Source organism: Anthonomus grandis, chromosome 17 (assembly GCF_022605725.1).
Source record: "Anthonomus grandis grandis chromosome 17, icAntGran1.3, whole genome shotgun sequence".
In the NCBI taxonomy this organism is placed as follows: Eukaryota; Metazoa; Arthropoda; class Insecta; order Coleoptera; family Curculionidae; genus Anthonomus; species Anthonomus grandis.
Genome location: NC_065562.1, coordinates 11,966,628 through 11,987,199, shown reverse-complemented (window position 1 = coordinate 11,987,199; position 20,572 = coordinate 11,966,628). Strand labels below are relative to the sequence as shown.

Here is a 20,572-nt window from a genome sequence, read left to right as displayed (position 1 = left end):
ACTTCCTTCTCTATATATTTTAGGGTGCCTGTTGTTTGTCAAATTTTTATAGAAAATAAATTTTCTTGCAACAAATAATTATTTGCATATTAATGAATAAGTATTAAATAGGTAGGAACTTGATTGTCCAGTATTGATTGTGTCTTTAGTTAAGTGTTTTAGCATATTTTATTATGTATAATAATTTGATCTTAGTATTTAGTACAAATAAATTTGTAATTTTAATATAAGTAATTTATTTGAATTTTAATTTTTATTTAAACACTAGAATCTTCCTCTCTAATATAAAAGGTTACGTTAAAAAAAATCTGGTTTTGAATATAATTATTACTATTAGAGCCAAAAGGCATACAGAATTCCAAAAAATTGACCCTCGTTATTTATAGTAAGTAAAATTTATTTAAAAGCTAACAATCTATGATGATTTAAGCCCTAACTGAAGAATAAAATCAAATAGAAATAAGAAGAAATCATGAAAATAGGAAAACATGGATATTAAAAAAAAATTGAAATCTTATACAATTGCAATAAAATGATTATTATCATCTAGGATGAGCATAGTTATTTAAGAAATGTATCATTTTAAGGTAACTCAGTCCATAGTTATAGCACTAAATACAGTAATACTCAAAAAAATCGATTTTGTCTATTTTTTACTACGATTCACCAGATTTCAGTTTCGGCAATGGCGATAAAATGATGAATAACTTTTGTTTTGTAGTGACCACAAATACGTAAAAACAATATAAATAATACGTTTTATTTTATCTATTAATTATATTTTCCAGGCACTAACATTAATTTTTTCATTTTATTCCAGGCTTTCAAATTCTTTATTTACATATTTAATATCTTTCTTAAGAATTTTATTTATTTCGTCTTTTAGGTAGGACAAATAATTTGTTATTTTATTCCTGGAATTTTATTATTTTTTTTTCAGGTTGTTATATAATTCCCGGTTTTAGCTTAGAGAAACAGTTGATTTTTTAACTCATCGTATTTAAAAAAAAATAATAATTGATAATAGTACAGATGTATCGTGTAAAAATAAAACGTTTCATGTAATTGGAGGAACTGTAACTAAATGTTAAATATTAGTTATTTATGGATTTTTAAAGTTAATATTTTTATTACCCCTAACACTTCTACAATTTTTTCATGTCTTTTTTTTAATCTTTTAAAAGCCCATTATCAAAGCTTTTCAGTGAAATTTAATTTGCTTTATTAGTATAAAATAACCAAAGCTTATCTTTTTCAGCATTTTGCCATGGGCGAGACGCTCTACCGACCCTTTGTAGCCTGATTACCGGAGATGCGTTACTTTACTCGTTGTTCCGGGAGAATGCGAGTCCCGTTTCCTGTCCTTTCCGGGGCCCTTTTACATTCACCTATAATAGGGGACACGGGGAGTGCAGGTCGCCGGTGTCCAACATAGACACTTGCACCGAGGACAGCAAATTACTGCTTAGTTATCAGGCTTGTCCGGACATTTACGGTTCCGAAAGTACTGGTAAGTTTAAGGCTCTTTATTTATTTACGGATCTTACCTATTTGTAGTACAGAAATTTGCAATAAAATAAAAGATATTTCTCAAAAATCTCAAGTAAAAAAAAATAAGCTTAAGAAAACAGATACATATAAATATCATTATTAATTTCAGTTTCGTGTTTGTGGCCCAGATTGTTGGGTGGGGTCAGAAATAAAACAGAAACCTGTTTACTTAAATGTCGACGTTTGTTACAATACTCCTTTAATTGTTACAAATACTCCTCTAAGGACAATTGTAAGTTTTATAGGTTCCCCAATATCTAATCTTAGTAAATATTCAGCAAATTTACTTAGCATAGCATTTGAAAAAAATCAATTCTACACAAAAGACTCCTTTGAAATACTTACGCAATTACAAATTTTAAAATTCCAAATGACTTTATTCTAATATCGTTGGATGTTATTTTTTTTATAGGCCAGAATAAATGGCACCTTATCAGAGAGCACTGTAACATCCTTTTAGAAGGATTTCTAAGTCTTTTAGAGTTTGTATTTGAAAATAGTTATTTTACTTTCAAACATGTATATTACAAACAAATTTATGGTCTTGGAATGGGTAACTATCTATCACCTATGAAATATGTTTTGATCTAGTTATGTCAGAATTACAGAAATATTACATGGGGAAAATAAAATTTAGGTTACCATTTTTTAAAAGATTCGTCGACGACGTTGACACGTGTATTCCAAAAACTGAAATAGGAAACATAAAAAGTACATTAAACAGCTTCCACCCTAAATTACAGTTCACTATAGAGTGTGAAACAAATAACAAACTTCCATTTTTAGACATTCTATTAACTAGAACAGAAGATATTACAATCATCACTGATTGGTATCACAAACCCACTTTTTCTGAGAGATTTCTTAACAACCAATTAAATCACTCATTTAAACAAAAATGAAACATAATTAGCAACCTAAAATCCCGCGCAATAGCCTTATCTTATTCCAGTTTTTATCAATAAAATGTTAACAAAATTAAAGATATTTTACTAAAAAATATTTTTCCTCATATACTATACAACATTCCTACACCTATTAAAGTCAAAGAAAACCAAAACCATAAATTTCCAAAAATTCCTTATGTCAAAGGTTTGTCTGAAAGGCTAACAAAAGTGGTTTCTGATGATGAAGTTAAAATAGCGTTCAAAAAGAAAAATACTATCAACAAATACTTCTCAAAACTCAAGGATAAATCACCAAATCAGTTACAAAGTGGCGTGGTTTATAAAAGACCCTGATTGTTAAGCTCTATATGTGGGTCAAACGTGTAGGTACTTAAAAACCAGAATTAGCGAACACAAAAGAAGCGTAAAACCAACGAACTACGCAGCATTTGGGAAGACTGCTCTAGCAGAACGCTCCTTCAGTCAACAACACCAATTTGATTTTAACAGCACTCAGATCATTAGCAGAAAATCAAATTACAAAAAAATATTTTTACTAGAAATGGTTAATATAAAAAAGTACAAAGAAAGTATTAACAAAAAACAAGACACCGATGATCTCAATGCAAGTTACTATAAAACTGAAACACAAAATTTTATTTTTTATTTGCCAAAGAGTGTATGTCTTAAATTTAGATCTCACAGTGTATTAAAAAGTTAAGTTTCTGGTTTTGAAAGTATAGGTAGATACATCTTCCTTATCCACTAATTTTTAACTTATCAACATAACATTGAATCATAAAAATAATAAAGTTAAGTAATTTAATCATAAGTAAAGAAACCTAGACTTAGGTAAGAGGTGTAATGTATAAAAAATTAATTTTATATTTTTTTTATTTAAAAAAATGTTTTTAACGGATTGTACCTGAATGTAATTTTAATTTATAATAATTAAAACCTGTGAGCGCCATTTAAATAATTGTATAATTTTTAATACGTTAAATAAATTCAAAATAGTCCAAAATAATCAAAATAAATCATAAAAATAGAATAAACACCTTGTAAAACAACTGGACGCTTGGGCGACTCCAAAGTAGAGATGGTGACGTGTAGACCTGAAATAATAAAAGTAACCTGAGCACACCTATTCCCGTAAAATTAATTAATAATAAAAATATTAAGCAAAACTCATTAATATGAAAAATATGAATTAATATGTTTTAAACTTGCTCAGTGATTTTACTTTTACGATAACCATTTAATTCATGTTCACCAACATTTAACCACTTAACTTAAATATCCCAAAATTCATTATTCACCAATTTATTATTTTTATCCGATTGTTAAATGTCCCAGTAACGACAACGTACTGATATTGAATGATATACAATCGTTCAATATGCCAAAACGTGAGCACTACATTACTCACAAACCGTAGCCAAAATGCTACCAAAAACATTATCATAAAACATGAGATTGAGACAGCAATCTCCGATCTAGACCACTTGACGATAACACACTTTGTACTGAGGGGTGCAATGGACACCAAAACGCGAGGGTCCTCTCCAAATACAAAGCCTTGTTAAATACAACGAGCTGTGATATGGTCCCAGACCAGCTCAGTATCTTAACAAGAAACAATAAACAATCGTCACAACAACACAAGCAAGACAAACAACAATCGGTCATTAAAATATTTCATTAATCACATTTTTAATTAAAAACGTAAAATATCGGTGTAATCAATAAGATAGAAATAAGCATACTCTGTGAGAACATTCACCCTTTCTTGTAGTAAAACACTACACCAAACCAACACAGCTTATTTCACGTCGCAACACCCTTTATTGTTTTTATTAAATAACTTCACTCTTTAGTGACCAAAACTCAAATGAATTTTATAAACCAAATATTTATCTCACTCTTTTATCGAAACCCATAAAAATAATTCCCGAGGGGAAACGCTAAGTGTATACCGTATTTGGTTACTTACGGTACCGCTGAGCTAGCTTTAGTTTTGTAAATATCCTGGACCTCTTTTCGGTCAGACCGATAAATTTCATCTTAATGACTAAGAAAAATATTTCAATTCTTTAGAATATAAACAGGGTCTTACAAATTGTGTCATGGTTTTTGTTTTTTTTTGTTGTTTTAATTTTTTTACATGTAACAAAATTATTTTAATAGTGTTTTTTATGTACTTGAAATTACTTTGTTTCATCTCTGTGATTACTTAAGGCCATTTCACTATCCTGAGGATGACTTAATATAAGTCGAAACGTCGACATTTAAGTCAACAGATTTCTGTTTTATTTTTAACCCCATCCAACAACCCTCCGCAATATCATTATTAATGATTTAAAGATGATACGTTCACTAAAAAAATCACGTGCTATTGGTTTGGACGGTATTTCCACCAATATCATTAAATTTGCATCGGAATTAGTAATCGAGCCACTGATTTATTGGATAAATAATATGTATCTTGAATAGGGCACCTTCCCGAGATCCCTTCCCTTGCTTAAAAAAGGTTATTTGATAAATATCGCCCTATTTCCCTACTAAGTTTAGTCTCAAAGATTCTTGAGAGGGCTGTTTTTGAGCAAATATTAATTTTTTGTATTCGTGTGAGGTTCTTACCGATTGTCATGAGGGTAAATGCACTGACTAAGCAGAAATGAACTACGTTTACGGGCTTTATGATGGAATCGCTAACCGGAAAGGCCTAGGATTGATCACGATAAAGAAGATATTATAGATATTGCAACATAGAATCCAACAAAAAGTGTTCGCCGCATATCAGGACGTTCGACATTTCTCAAATCCATACTTCATTGAATATTACGAGGGAACCTGTTAATCCTTAACATGTGCAACGTGTTCAAGCACTTTTGGTCACTGTCATATAAGTCAAATAGTCAATCTATGAACGGGCTTCATTAAACTTAACAGCGAGGATTATTTACATTTCTTGCAACGTAACTTGATTGCTTCTATAACGATTACTTGAAGACATATTCTATCAATCATCCTAATATTATCCTTTCTCTACCCGAATCTTAAGGCAGCATCTCGATACTACTTTTAATTATCGATGAACTGGATTGATAAGATCCATCCAATAGTCGCCGCGCTCACCTAACCTAAACCAGACAGACTTTTTTTATGACGATATTTAAAAGAACTTGTTTTTATCATCAGAAGTAGAATTACGAAAAAAAATAAGACAAGCGAGCAACGTTAATATCAACAAGATTTCATTCGCCGTTGCCGAATATGTATTACAGCAGGTAGTTCGCATTTTGAATATTTGACAGCAATTAGTTTTTTTTTACAATATTTAGAATTAGTTGTGTGGTAAGTGATTTTTATCCAAAAACGATTAGTTACTTGTATCACTTATCAGAATGTATTTCATTGTATAAGAATCTTCGTTAAATTTTTCTGATAGTTGTTAAATTTTTGTAGTAAATTTGCTTCTGCCATCGTCAAATAAAATGAAAATCATTTGTGTGATATAATTAATCCTTTTAAACAATTATTATTTTTTTACTACTGAAGGAAACAATTATGCATCCAAATCATATTTATAAATCGGTGCATTCTTTAGTCACACTCCAAGCAAATAAATTGCTGATAGCATGATGCATAAAGTGATTTCAGAAAAACGATAATAACTTTTACACAATCAACAATCGGATAATAATATACATGTTTTTTTTGATTGCAAATGACTTCTTCTATCACCTCCTCTAACGACACCCCGTATAATGATGTATGTTTCTTTTTTTTTCTCTTTTCTGCTTATGTCTTCCATGCCATTTACTCTATTGGTCTTATGAAATAAAAGCTTTATTTACTTATTTATTTTATTAGGTAAATTAAAAAAAGTTAACCAAGGACAGGTACAGGAAAACACAAAAAATTAAAATTTTTAAATTTTAGACAAAATCGTATCAAATTTCTTTTTAACAGCGCGACAAATCTTTACAATTAAAATAAAAAAGGCAAGACTTTCGGCAAAGCAGTTTACCTTTCGGGACACCCTTGAAATAAATAAATTAAACCCAAGATTAGTCCTTTTAAAGGGTTGATGAAACCTACTTACAGATCTTATATTTTTTATGAGAACTGCAATCCGCATTGAAAAAACTAATGTAGGATAGTTAACCATACAGTGTGTGTCAGCCAAATGGAATAAATTAGCTAATAAATAGATGGGAGCGTGTTGGAAAAAACGCTCTAACACAGGTTTTTATAGTTGCGCATTCTTTTTCATAAAAACTTTTTATACAGAGTGTATCAGATAACGGTGGTAAATACCAACTTGCTTAGTTTAAACATAAAAATTGTTGTTTAATTTGGTTTAAAATGCCAGACTTAATGTTGACTCATGTTGCATGACAGAAGTAGTCGTCAGTGCTATAGTCGTTTGAATTTCATTAACTACAAGCCAGAAAAATGGTTCATTTAACAGAAATGCACAAAATAACAATTCTGTAGATGATTGGCTATGGAGATAATACACGGACGCAAATGGAAGTAGCTCGCTTATTTCACGAAAAATTTCGAAATTTGCCGCCTTTAACCAAAAGAACAATTAGTAATATAGAAAAGCAATTCCGCGAGCTGGGCCATGTTAGGCTGGTAAAAAATGGTATAAGTGCGGATGCCAAATTGGCTGTTATGCTTGAGTTTGAGGAACCCTCACATACATCTACGCAGCCCCAGATATTAGCTATTCATCAGTTATTAGAGTATTAAAAGAAAACAAAATGCACCCCTATAAAATTATACCCACCCAGGAGCTCACGGAAGACGATTTTGACAGGAGAATGCATTTTTGTGAACAAATGATGACAATATTAGACAGCAATATGATTCAATTAGAACATGTTATGTTTTCTGATGAGTGCACCTTTACTCTTAACGATCATGCCAATCGTCAAAATTACCATTATTGGTCCAGGAAAAATCCTCGCTGGACGAGAGAAAACAATACTCAATACCCTGAAAAGGTTAACGTGTGGGCAGGAATTATTGCAGATCAGATCATAGGTCCCTTTTTTATTGAGGGCAATTTGAATGGCGATAATTATTTAGAAATGCTTTAAAATAATGTAGTGCCAACGTTGGCCAACTTGTATCCTGATCCAGGCAACTCACAAGTTCTAGCAAATATGATACGGGTTTAACAAGATGGAGCACCATCTCACTACCAAATAAATGTCCGGTAGTACCTTAACCAAACATTTCTAGATCGGTGGATAGGGAGGCGAGGATCGATGGAATGGTCGGCACGGTTTCCCGATTTGACGCCATTAGACTTTTTCTTATGGGGATATGTGAAAACTATTGTATACAAAACTAAACCCACTGACTTAGCTGACTTACGAAAACGAATAACCCTGGCAATTAGATTGATCACATCTGAGATGTTGAGTAACGTTAGAAGAAATTTCTATTTACGGTTAGGGTATTGTCAAGACGTTCATGGCGAGCATTTTGAACATCTTTTACATTGACATTATTGTTTAGATTTGTATTATGTATAAGTTTTTGAATATGTTGTAACAACTTTGGGCAAATGAATAATTTTCTTTTCTAAATGTTATTTTTTTAATTTTATTTAATACTTTCGAAACAGTCAAAGATAGGTATAGGGCATTGTATACAAAATATGTCTAAAATGATCTGAGGAATCTAAGAATTATTTAACATACTGGGTGTTATGTTTAAACTAAGCAAGTTGGTATAAGCGAGTTGGTCTATATTTCGACTAAAAAAATATTGGACTTGTGGGCTAAATATCTAAGAAATCGCCCTTACACCCTTTCCAGTCTGTGTCAAGCATATTAAGGAGATAACAAGCATAGTTCTAGCCTGGTAAACAGTATTCATACAATGGTCTTACTAAAGTATAGTTCAGTAATCTAGTAGCAAAAATACCCCTAAAATCAGATGTAGATCCGTTTATTAGCCCAAGCATACCAAGTGCCTTAGAAAAAATGTGATTAAAAAATAGACTTCAGGGTTACTTCCAGGTCCCTGCTGATAAAGCCTGAGATAAAGATGATAGCTTCAAACTATAATCAAAAGATTTGTTTTGTTTCTCAGTAAAGCATATTTAGTGGAATTTGTGATATAATACTTGTGATATAATATCTTAAGTCATCAGAAAAACATAAAAATGTAGGAAGTTGAAAACAGTTGGATTTACCAATAATGAATATAAAACTCCATAAGGGTTTGGAATATTTTTAGCTCTGTAATTATTTATTTTTGCAACTATAAGAAAAACGCTTCAAGAAACCCAAAATAAAGCAGACTAACAAGGAATTCAAGAAATTAATTTCATATTGATAAGCTTAGTACCTGTGAGGCTGCCATGAAATACCACTATCGAACAGATGAGATTTTTAAAAAGCTATAATATAAAAAAGTCCTTACTAGCATAGGATAAGAGTTTGAGGATATACAAGAATTTATTAGGAAATAAAAAAAAATTAAAACAGGAATTGTATGAAGGGTTGGCAGTAGCTTTGTACTATTATAATATTATAATTTGTTTTTATATACAAATTTATAGATTCCTTATTAGTTTTTACACCTCAGTTAGAATATTAGAGTATTTATTTACATTTGTATTTAAAATAATATCTAGTTCATCAGGGTTGGATGGTCTCATCGAACTGGATTGCACCCATAAGCGTAGATATAGTTTGTAATTTAAAATTAAAAAAATTATATTCAGCATTCTAAAAGTAATTCCATAGATTTTTTATTAATGTTCTTTGTATGAAGCAAAACTAAGCTTGTGGATATTCTTTCACTATCTTCAGCATTATTGTCAAGCTATTTGTCTATTTTCGGTCTTGTACTTCCTTCATCCAGTTATTTTTAATCAGTCTCTTGACGTCGTCTGTCCATCTGGTCTGATGATATTTTGTGGGATAATTCTTTCAAAATAGCTTTTGATAATTCCATTATTTGACTTAAATAGATATATGAGTGTGTTCCTGCTAGTTTTGTGTTCGATATGTATATTCTGTGTGTTATTAGGGTTTATAGTTTATTTCGTTTTTTCGGTGTTTATTTTAAAGCTTTTTTATTCATTTATCTGCAACCCTTTCATGTCCCAATCAATTTTCACAAACATGCCCTCTAACGCAAGTATAAGCAATTTTGGTAAAATGGATTCGTCCTACCTGACTCATCTGCCAAGTTTAATTTTATTTGGAAAGTCCTTCAATACAACTCAATTATATCATAGGTAATAAAAACATAAACCAGGAGAGCTTTATTTTCATGTATATTTTGCTCTACAGTAAAAATATAAACCTTGAAAGAACTGCTTACAGTTAGTATAGAGGGAGCATTGCAAAATTTGTAATAACAGATTGCTAAATATTCTAACCTTAAAAGATGATGTGGAAATAGAAAATATTTAATGATATTTTAAAGGAGTTATCTCATGGATGTTCTTCTACTAACCTCTTCAACTTCTTACCATGACTAGTAAAAAGAGTGGATATCCAACTTAAGATATAATTTGCCATTTAAAAACGCTTTTCAGAGAAGTTCCCTGGCCTTACACATGTACGTCTATCTGATTCTTCAAATTGTACTAGATATTACAGGCATAAGATCTGCAAATCAAAAATGCTTAAAGAAGTTTCAGAAGAGGTTCACTGCCTCGTGAATATTCCTCACATTGTTCAATTTTTAAAATTAATTATCGACAAAATAGTGGAGAAACTTGTATGTTCTTCTACCCGATTATACGGCATTATATAGAAACTAGCAAAAATATATTATGTGACTTCTCCTTGGTTAGTGTAAATAAATTAGTGCAGGTCTTTCTGGACCGAATTCTAACAAACTTCCGCACTTACAATAACTATAACATAACTATAAAGAAAACCACACATACAATAACTATAAAGAAAACAACAGCATTTAAGTAATAATTCTGAAACTAAATGTAAAATATAAGATATATTGCAGTTTTAGTAACAATGACTTTTTTATGTTCTTTTTTTGTTTAAAGCCTAAAACAAAGCAATCCAGTAAAACCAAATATGCTTAATTACTATATAATAGCGAGAACAAATTGTATCAGATATTACCGATATACAATTTGCAAATCAAAAGGTGTTAAGGAAGAATCAGGAAAGTTTCACGATTTCGTCAACATTCCTTACATTATTTAATTTCTTACAGTGACTATTGATAAAATAGTATGAAATCTTGTATATGTTTTTCCACCAGATTACGCTGGTTTGTATTTAAGCGGTAGCAAAAAGAGTGGGTATCTAGTGCTAAATATGATTTGGAAAACAGCAGTATTTAAGTGCTTTCTAGGCATGCTTTATGGTTTTGTGAAAAATTTATTTTCAGAAAATTTAATAGGCAGTTAAAAGGAAGTAGTGAATATTCTAGAAAATTTTCGAGGAACTCCCTTTTCGAGGCTTTGTGGATATTGTCCAAAAGTTTACAGTAATTTAAAAAAAATTGAAATTTGAGCATTAAATATAAGTTAAAAACGGAAGGAAGTTTCTCTGTAGTTAAGTAGAGCGATTTTGCTGTCAAACTAGGCTTCTGTCTCGAAAATCACTTTAATAATTGGTATACATCATCCATATTAAATCCATTTCTTTGAAGCATCCTTGAGATCTGCAAACCATCATTACATTAGTCACTGGAGATAAGACGTAAAGAATTTGGAGTTCAATTCGTTTAACTTGATCATTGTTTTCATCGATTTGTTTTGTTATCTTCGAGTGGAACTATATAAGTAAAGCAAGGTTGCCATTCTCTTTACATTTTAAAGATAAAATCAATGTTTATGTAATTTTTTTAAAGATTTCTCTGATGTCTTTTATACAGTTCTATATCTGATGGCCATTGTTATAGTGCAAATAAATAATGCACCTATTTAAAGATTGATTTTCAACTAAATTTGCAATATTTTTACATGAAGTAAAACCCCCATAAGCTTGGCATAATCTGTAAATATTAATTATTATAATAAATTTATATTCCATAATCCCGTAAAATATGTTTACAAAATGTTGCGCAATTATATCAACTAAACTAACCTGAAATTTTAGTCGGACTTTATTAAATCCCCGAAATAATTAAAATCGCGCCCCCGAAACACATTTCAATAGGAATATCGATATCGCATATTAAATTACAATTAACTTTCGGATTTAATAATAACAAACCAAACGATTTATGCAAATATTAATTTATAACTAAAACAATGTAACATTTTCTCCTCCCCGGACGGACGTTCCTGTGACGCCACATTTTACAATATCCAGATTTATTGTGTTTGCCAAATGGAAATCCTATATTTATGCACGTACGTATCGGAAAATTAGTTTTAAGTTTTATAGTGTATTTAATTATTTATTTGGGATTTCATTTGTCCCTTTATTTTACAAAATTACAGGAGGGTCAGTTGTATTATTGACGTGTTAACCTAGAAATGTAAAATTATTTTATTATTTTTTTTGCTTGAGCAAATTATGAATTAGAGACTAAATGTAACTTTACAAATCTTTTAATTGAAAATGTTGCCTATTCAGCCGGCTACGACTGGCAAAATTACAAATTCGCCCAGACTTTATTTAATTTATTAAACGAAATATTTCAGTCATTATGGATTATTCAAGCGGCGAATCTAATAATTCCGCACACAAAATCAGAAAAGGGTGAAAACATATTTGAAATTTTAAGTAGATTTTTACCCGGGGGCCTCGCCAGATTCTAAGAAAACAGTAATTCCGCCTGCTCTAGTCGAATTAATTAAGTTGTGTGCTTAACCCTAAGGGCTGTTTCATTTTAGATTAAGCCGTTATCTCTGCCCTCGGGCAAATTAATTAATGCTAGTAATGAAGTCCTCTTTTTTTCAGCGAGTTTTTTTTTTGGATTAAAATTGTGCGCTTTACGGCGAAAAGATGGGAGAAGAACGGAAGTCATTAAAAAATTATGTTGCTTCGAGGAAATACGGCTTAAACTGCTTTGAAGATTTAACCTTAGGGTTAAGGTTATATTCCTATATTAAACAAGAATCATCGTCGCTATATTCCCATTTACATAAATTAATTTAATTTTTCTTTAGTTAATAATAGTACTGGGGGCATATTACGCATGGCTTAAGATAGCAATAGAATGATTTTATTCCAGGATATTCTTTTACTTCTGTGATTAATTTTATTTAAATTTTAAATCAAAAATAACTGCACGATGTAACGTACTTTAAGACTTTCAATCAAACGCAACTTAACTCTAATTTTTTTTTATTATTTAATATTAATTTTTATATTAAAGACTGTTGATCACACAATAATTTTATTCATTGGTTGCTTTTTATCTTTTTTAACAATTTTTTGTCATGAAATTGAATATCTTAAAGTTGATAATATACAGGGCATTTCCCCATATATTGACATGTCCTTGCACAGGTTTTTAGGTAAAAAGTGAAAAAAAATTTATATAAATCATTTTTAGGTTCAACACAAATCATCTTTAGATTTCTGAATCCGATATTAATTTTTCTTTTTCTTTTGAAAAATGTTAAATTTTGATACAAGTTCAGTTTTTTCATAGTTAAAAAGAGTCAAATTTTCCGATTTCAAATATATAATAGTTTAGCTACTTTTAATTAAACCATTTTGGAAATATCGAGCTTCTGACTTTAAAAGAATAAAATGTTGATGATGTAGGTAAATGTTTTATTGTTAATGTTTAACGTTTAATAGAAAACAAATGATTCAGAAGACATTATCATTTGCATGCCGTTTTGTAAGATAAATGGATTAAGTAGAAATAATAAGACCTTAATAAAAGGTAAAAACACGAAATCTACAGCATCACAAAAACATTTAATAAAATTACGAAGGTTACATGTTTCGCTCGACAAGAGCATCATCAGACCTAAACAATAATTAAAATTATGTAACCCGAAAAAAGGAAAATTCAACAAAAACTTACCATAATATAAACAAAACACCTGACATATAAGTAAACAAAGCCTACAATAAAGTGGCACTATCTATGTACAAAGAACTCAACTAAACAATCAAATCACTTTATACATTTTAGAAATCTTACCATCATTTGAGAGTCTAGAACTACTTAAGGTTATTAAAAACTAGGTGGCCTTCAAAATCAAACCTTTCATTAACACAGGACAGATCTGGGCTTTTAAAAGCTTTACTAATTTCCATTGTCTCCAACAAGTCTGGTTTTTTACTTTTGTTGCATTGATGAAGTATTTTTATATTTTGACTGTCAGGAAAATTATGTTTGGAGTCGAGGAGGTGATTAGCAAAAGCCGATCTGGTCACTGTGATTTCGGTATTTTTAAATTTATTATATTGAGTCTTGTGTTCACTAATCCTAGTAGAAATCTTCCTACTAGACTGGCCGATGTACACTGCAGGGCACTCTTTACACCTAATCTCATAAACTCCCGGAGAAGATGCGGGGGTAGTTTATCTTTAGTTTTAATTAGATGTCTTTTTATTGTATTATTGGTTTTAAAAGCTGGGGTTATGCCAAAGGGAGAAAAAAATGTGGATAGTTGTGTCGATTTTGGTCCAAAATAAGTAAACGACCTAAAAGTTTTGATATAGTTTGTTTGTTGTCTAATAACATTAAATGATAATTTATACTTGTTCACATACTGAAAATACATTTTATACATATATAGGTTTAAGAGGGAAAAAGTTACTGACTGCTAATTGTTTAATGGTAAGGAATTCTTTTTTAAAAGCTTCACGAGAAAGTGGGATAATAAAAAGTCTGTAAAATAAAGAAAGGAAAGCAGCAAATTTATGTGAGGACGGTGATGTTGAATTATAATGTATAATATTATCTGTTGTTGATTGTTTATGAAATATTTCAAAGGCTATCTTATTTCTTTCCCTCCAAAACATAACTCCGGAAGTATCCGAAATTTTTATATTTTTTAAACGTTATTTTATTAAGTTCCAAATTGCGCAACTTTGCCTCTATTTACCCGACCCTGTAACTCTTACGGTTTCCGAGATTCCAATGGTCACCCTCGAATCTGGGACACCCTGTAGACTCAGTAGATGGTGCTTTTCCAGTTTGATAATTGAGTGTGTAAAAAAGAGGATACTGCAAACTGAGTTTTATCCACTCAGGACTATCGAGATAACTCTTGTCTTCATTCTTCACATTTTTCCTACTACTACCACTGAGTTCTTAAATTTCACCCTCTTGGTTGCCTTTTCCCTGTGATGGCATTGTTTTTTTAATTTTGTCTTTTAGCACAAGATCTGATTTTATGGCTTTTATAGATCGATCAATTTCAGTTTTTAAATTTAAGCCACAATATAGTATCTGGTTTGCTAACAGTTTCTTTTTCTGATTCCTTTAGAAGCTGTTTACGTATTTTCTTTCCTCTCAATTTGTTATTATTTTTTAATTTTTTTTTCTCCAGCCTTAATTTTTTTTCACTTTTTTTTAGCTGTATTTGTAGTTCTTGCTGTTGCGATTGGAGGTTGTTCATGTTGTTACCTCGCTTTTCATCTATAAACCATTCCGAGATATTTGTCATATTGTTTGAGCTCTAGATATTGTGCTATTCCTCGAGTTGCAACATCGGATCTTGGCTATACCGCACTATAGATAGTCAGGTATTTTCTTGTTTTTCTGTCTGTTGCTTTAATCTATGCTTGAGTCCATTTTAATATTTCTAAGCTCGATTTTTTTTTTCAGTCTTGAAGTAAGCCTGGGTAAGGTTTTTTTTTAAATATATATAGGTGTCCTGCTCTTCAAGAAATTTGATAACTATTCTTTCATCCATTTTTAAACTACTATATGAAAAATTGAAAATAAAATTGGTTATTCCTTGTACAGAAAATGATCAACTTAACTAAATTTAAAAATAAATCCTTTAACAATCCTCTGAAAAAAACCTCCGTATACCGTGCGAACGCCGTCCGACTAACGAGAAAAATATGTTAATCACCCGAACTTTTTCCACTTCTTAGGAAACTCGGTAGCTTACAAAATAAAAGTTTAAGTAGTAGGGAACAAAAATGTTTTTATTCCGACACTTTTCCTTAAGACATTACTGTACCCGGGCGATTTAGACCCAAAGTTCTGCGCTCTCTCTTTACAAAGTTTAACTTGGATTAGCATCCGAAACTTGGAAGTTTAAAGCGCGAAAATAGGTTTTTATGTAGGTGCTTTCAGAGTTCCCGGCTTAATATAAGCTAATTGAAGGTGGGGCGGGACCAAAGGGAATCGCTATATGCATATTAGGAATTCTTTGGAGAGTCAGCAGAAAGTTTTGAGAACCACAGGTTTTTTTTTTTAATTTTGTTTGTTTGATGGTTAAGCTTTCTCTGTAGTTACATTCCATACTAAACTAAGTTTTGTGTAGAAGGAGACGATTTAAAACTATATATTTATTTAACTTTAATTAATTTAAGATACTTATTTTGCCTTTAGTAAAATTAAGTCAACAGGTATTTATAATCTCATCATCATTCCTCTTTTTACGTTCATTAGTGGCTAATGTTTAAGTTCATTAATTTTTTCTCTGCTTTAATTTAGAAATTTCACTAAAATGTATTTTCAATGTTTGCAAGAAATGTGATCTAACTTTTATTAATTTTTTACATCTTCCCTGAACTTATAGTAATTTCTTTTCTCAACAACTTTTCAATTTTGTTGCATATAATTGAAGTCATTTTAAGTTTCTTCTAGGTATTCAAAGTAATTTTTGTTTCAGCCCTTTAAAGATATTTTTTGTTTTAATACAAGCATTTGACCTAGTTTTCTTTGTTTTCCAAGAACAGAAAATAATTGGTTGCGTTTTTCACGCTTTTGAAGTAACCTTTTATGCTTTCCAGTTATATATTTATAACTGGAAAGTTATAGTATAGTTTCAGTTATATATTTATAACTTATTTTAGTTATATAGTTGTTATAGAAATACTTTTATTTAAGTTTTTTTTAATTATATTTATTTCATAACAATTTAAAATAATGTAATATAGAATAGACTCTACTTTACGGGCAGTCACAGAAAATATTACCAGTGCCTCTCGGATACGCAACAGAGGCAGTCGAGTCGAGTTTTCTCAGTTTTTTACAGACAATCAGTTACTTTCAGTCAGTGTTATCAGTCAGTTTTGTACATAATTTTGCATTAAAATTATTATCAATCAAGAACACCTGTGTATTATTAAAATACGCAACATTTTGGCGACCGTGACAGGACACAAACAGCAGATTTTTCAAGGTATTCAATTAAATTCATTTGCCGTTTGTAACCCGCATTCTATCAAAGCAGCCATAGTTAGCTCCCTGCTTCGACGCTAGGCTGGCGGTCGCGTGGGGGACGACGGACATCGACAGAGCGACGTTCGAAAGGTTTCAGCGGGCAAGCGGTGATTGGTGGGATACGAGTCAGGTGATCAAGCAGCTCAGGTGGCGTGCGCCCCGCGACGAGGCTATTGGTTGGTTAGCAAATGACAGAAAGCGCTTCGACGCCAGGCGTCGCGTTGCATTTGTATCAGGGAATGTAAAGTTCGTTCCATGAGATAAGTTGAGGTATCCTTTTTCCGAATATCCTATTTACCCTTACATGTTTTGATTGGTGTTGTTGTTAGTATTTATTTATTGATTTATTTGATTGTTGTTATATATTTTTGCAGGAATTTGAGGTTTTCTATAACATATTTATTTCATTTTTAAATTAAAAATGGCAGACGAAAATACTTTAAAAGTGAAGAAAACCTCTTTAAAAAGTCAGTTGACAAGATTTTGTAATTTTGTTGATAATTTAGATACAGATCGAACGAAGGCAGATCAGCTGCCTACCAGATTAACAAATTCAAAACAATTATTACCAGATTTTCAGTCAGTTTGTATTCAGCTTATGGCTTTAGATGATTCACAGAATTTTGAGAATGAGTTAGATGATTTTGAAGACAGATATTATAGTTCAGTTTCTAAAGCGAATATTTTAAATAAACAGTTAAATGAAAATAATGAACAAGTAGTTAATAACTCTACGAATTTACCAGTGTCACAAGATGTAAAGCTTCCACCCATTGATTTGCCTAAATTCAATGGAAACTCAGAAAAGTGGTTGCAGTTTTACAATACTTTTACTAGTTTAATTGGAAATGATCCAAATTTGAGTAACATTAAAAAATTTTATTACTTGAAGTCATGTTTAACAGACAATGCTGCGGCAGTGATTTCTTCTCTGGAGGTTACAAATGATAACTACAATATTGCATGGGCAATTTTGACAGACAGATTTCAAAATAACAAAATGATTGTGCATTCGCATGTTCGTGCTTTGTTTGAGTTACCGGTTATGCAAAAAGAGTCATTTACTCAACTCAGAAAAATGATTGATGAGGTTAATAAAAATTTAAGGGTTCTAGAATCTTTCAGACAGCCAGTTAGCGAGTGGTCAACTCTTTTAATATATTTATTAACATCTAAATTAGACCACAATACCAAGCGACAATGGGAGTCAGAAAATGTTTCCAAAAAAGCACTTCCAACATACACAGAATTTTTAAATTTCCTCACACAGCGTTCACTTCTTTTAGAAACGTTATACACAAACAGTGACAAACACACTAATTTCTCTCAGCAACAAAATCCTCACAAGCCAAATTACAAACCCAAAATACAAGCTTTTAGTACAAATAACCAGAACAGTTCACAATATAAATGCTTTTATTGCAAAGAATTACACTCAATTTTCTTTTGTAATAAATTTTTACAATTACCAGTGAAAACAAGAGTTCTTGAAGTGCAAAAATTGAAGTTATGTTCAAATTGTTTGAAAGGAAAGCATGCCATTGACAAGTGTATATCTAGGGGTTGTAAACTTTGCAGCAAAAATCATAACACTCTCCTACATTATCCAAACACCTCAAAACCACAATCAGTTTCACAAGTAAACAGTAGCAATACCAATGTTGCTCTAGAACATCAGGAAACATTTGAATTTAATTCAGACATACCAGGTCCATCAAATCAGTCTTTTCAATCAGCTACACCTGTTGTTCTCAGTTCAAATACGACAAAAATTACTCAGCAAAACGAGGTTTTATTAGCCACAGCTCTTATAAATATTGCAGATAGTTCAGGTAATATGGTTGAGGCAAGGGCATTACTTGACTCAGGTTCACAATCTAATTTCATCAGTGCTGATCTTTGTGAAAAATTAAATCTCAGCAAAATTTGCATAAATATGCCAGTATCAGGTATTAATGACAAACGAACTTTGATAAACTATATAGTTACAACTTGCATCAGGTCACAAGTATATTCTTATGAATATGAAAGTTCGTTTTTAGTAATTGATAAAATTACAGAAAAATTGCCTGTAGTCAGGGTGAATGTAAGTGAATTTAATGTCCCAGAACATATCATATTAGCAGATAAAACATATTTTATTCCAGGAAAAATAGATATTTTACTCGGTGCTTCTATATTTTATGATTTGCTATGTATTGGACAAATTAAAATTAATAATTATTCACCAGTTTTACAGAAAACCAAGTTAGGGTGGGTAATTACAGGGAATGTACCTTTTATTAGAAAAAATGAAAAAACAATTTGTAACGTTGCTCTTAATGACATTAATGAACAACTCAGGAAATTTTGGGAAATTGAAAGCATTGAGACTATTAAAGGTTTTAACAGGGAAGAGGAAGAATGTGAAGATGAATATAAAAAATCTGTAGTTAAAACTAAAGATGGACAATTCGTTGTTCCGCTTTTAACGAAACCCAATATTCAGAATTTGGGAGATTCTTTTCAGACAGCTAAAAATCGGTTTTTCTATCTTGAAAGAAAATTAAATAAAAATCCAGAGTATAAAAAGTTATACACGCAGTTCATTGACGAATACTGTAATCTTGGACATATGTCACTTCTCACAGCAGACGACTTTAAATATCCGTCATACTATTTACCACATCATGGTGTGTTAAAAATGGACAATACCACAACAAAATTAAGAGTCGTCTTCGACGGATCAGCAAAAACAACTACCAATTTATCATTAAATGATTGCTTGAAAGTTGGACCAACTATCCAGAGTAATCTTTTTTCTATTTTAATACGTTTCAGATTTTTTAATGTTGTTTTAGCAGCTGACGTCGAAAAGATGTACAGACAGGTTTTGATAATGGATGATTATCAAAATTATCAAAGAATATTATGGCGTAAAAATAGTTTTGAAGATATTCAACATTTCAAGCTTAAAACTGTCACATATGGAACTGCAAGTGCTCCATATTTAGCTATAAGAAGTCTGGTGGAAGTAGCAAATGAATATGAAACTTTATTTCCAGAAGTAGCATCAGCCATTAAGAAGGGATTCTACGTTGATGATCTTTTATACGGCTGTGACAATGTTGAACAGGCTATACAATTAAAACAAAATTTACAAGAAATTCTTGGAAAATCAAAGCTTATCCTAAGAAAATGGATTTCCAATGAGTGTAACATATTTTCAGATACAGAAAAGAATCAGACCAATGTAGAATATTTTATTTCTAGTAAAGAAGAAAATAAAACCCTTGGGGTTCATTGGCATTCTGGTCATGATAATTTATTCTTTAAAATTAACAGTTACAAGGAAAATAACAAAATTTCAAAGAGGTTTGTCCTTTCAACTATCTCACAAATTTTCGATCCTTTAGGTTTGATAGGACCTTGTGTTATTCAGGCAAAAATATTGCTCTAGAAATTGTGGAAATTAAATGTTGGATGGGATGAATCTCTTCCTGTGGAACTTCATACGAGTTTTGTTTTATTCATGAACCAGTTAACAAACTTAAATAACATCAACATTCCACGTCACGTTATACTATCTCAAAAAACATACTTAGTATTACATGGGTTCTGTGATGCCTCAGAGGCAGCCTACGGAGCTTGCGTTTATATTATCAGTGAATATCAAGACAAAAAACAGAGTAGGCTACTTACTGCAAAAAGCAAAGTAGCACCATTAAAAACGCTAACTTTTCCAAAATTAGAGTTATGCGCAGCAATAGTTTTAACAGACTTAGTAAACAAGATAATTTCTTGTTTAGATATTGATTTTG

At 30.9% G+C, this 20,572-nt stretch overlaps 1 protein-coding gene across 2 annotated transcripts in view; it reads left to right on the top strand.

The window, feature by feature from the left end:
- Positions 1 to 20,572, top strand: part of LOC126746083 (uncharacterized) — a 431,438-nt gene that overhangs the window by 356,824 nt on the left and 54,042 nt on the right. For both annotated transcript variants that reach the window (XM_050454188.1, XM_050454187.1), the window contains one exon: positions 1,259 to 1,510. In XM_050454188.1, the coding sequence (XP_050310145.1) occupies positions 1,259 to 1,510 (252 nt within the window). The remainder of the gene's footprint in view (positions 1 to 1,258; positions 1,511 to 20,572) is intronic.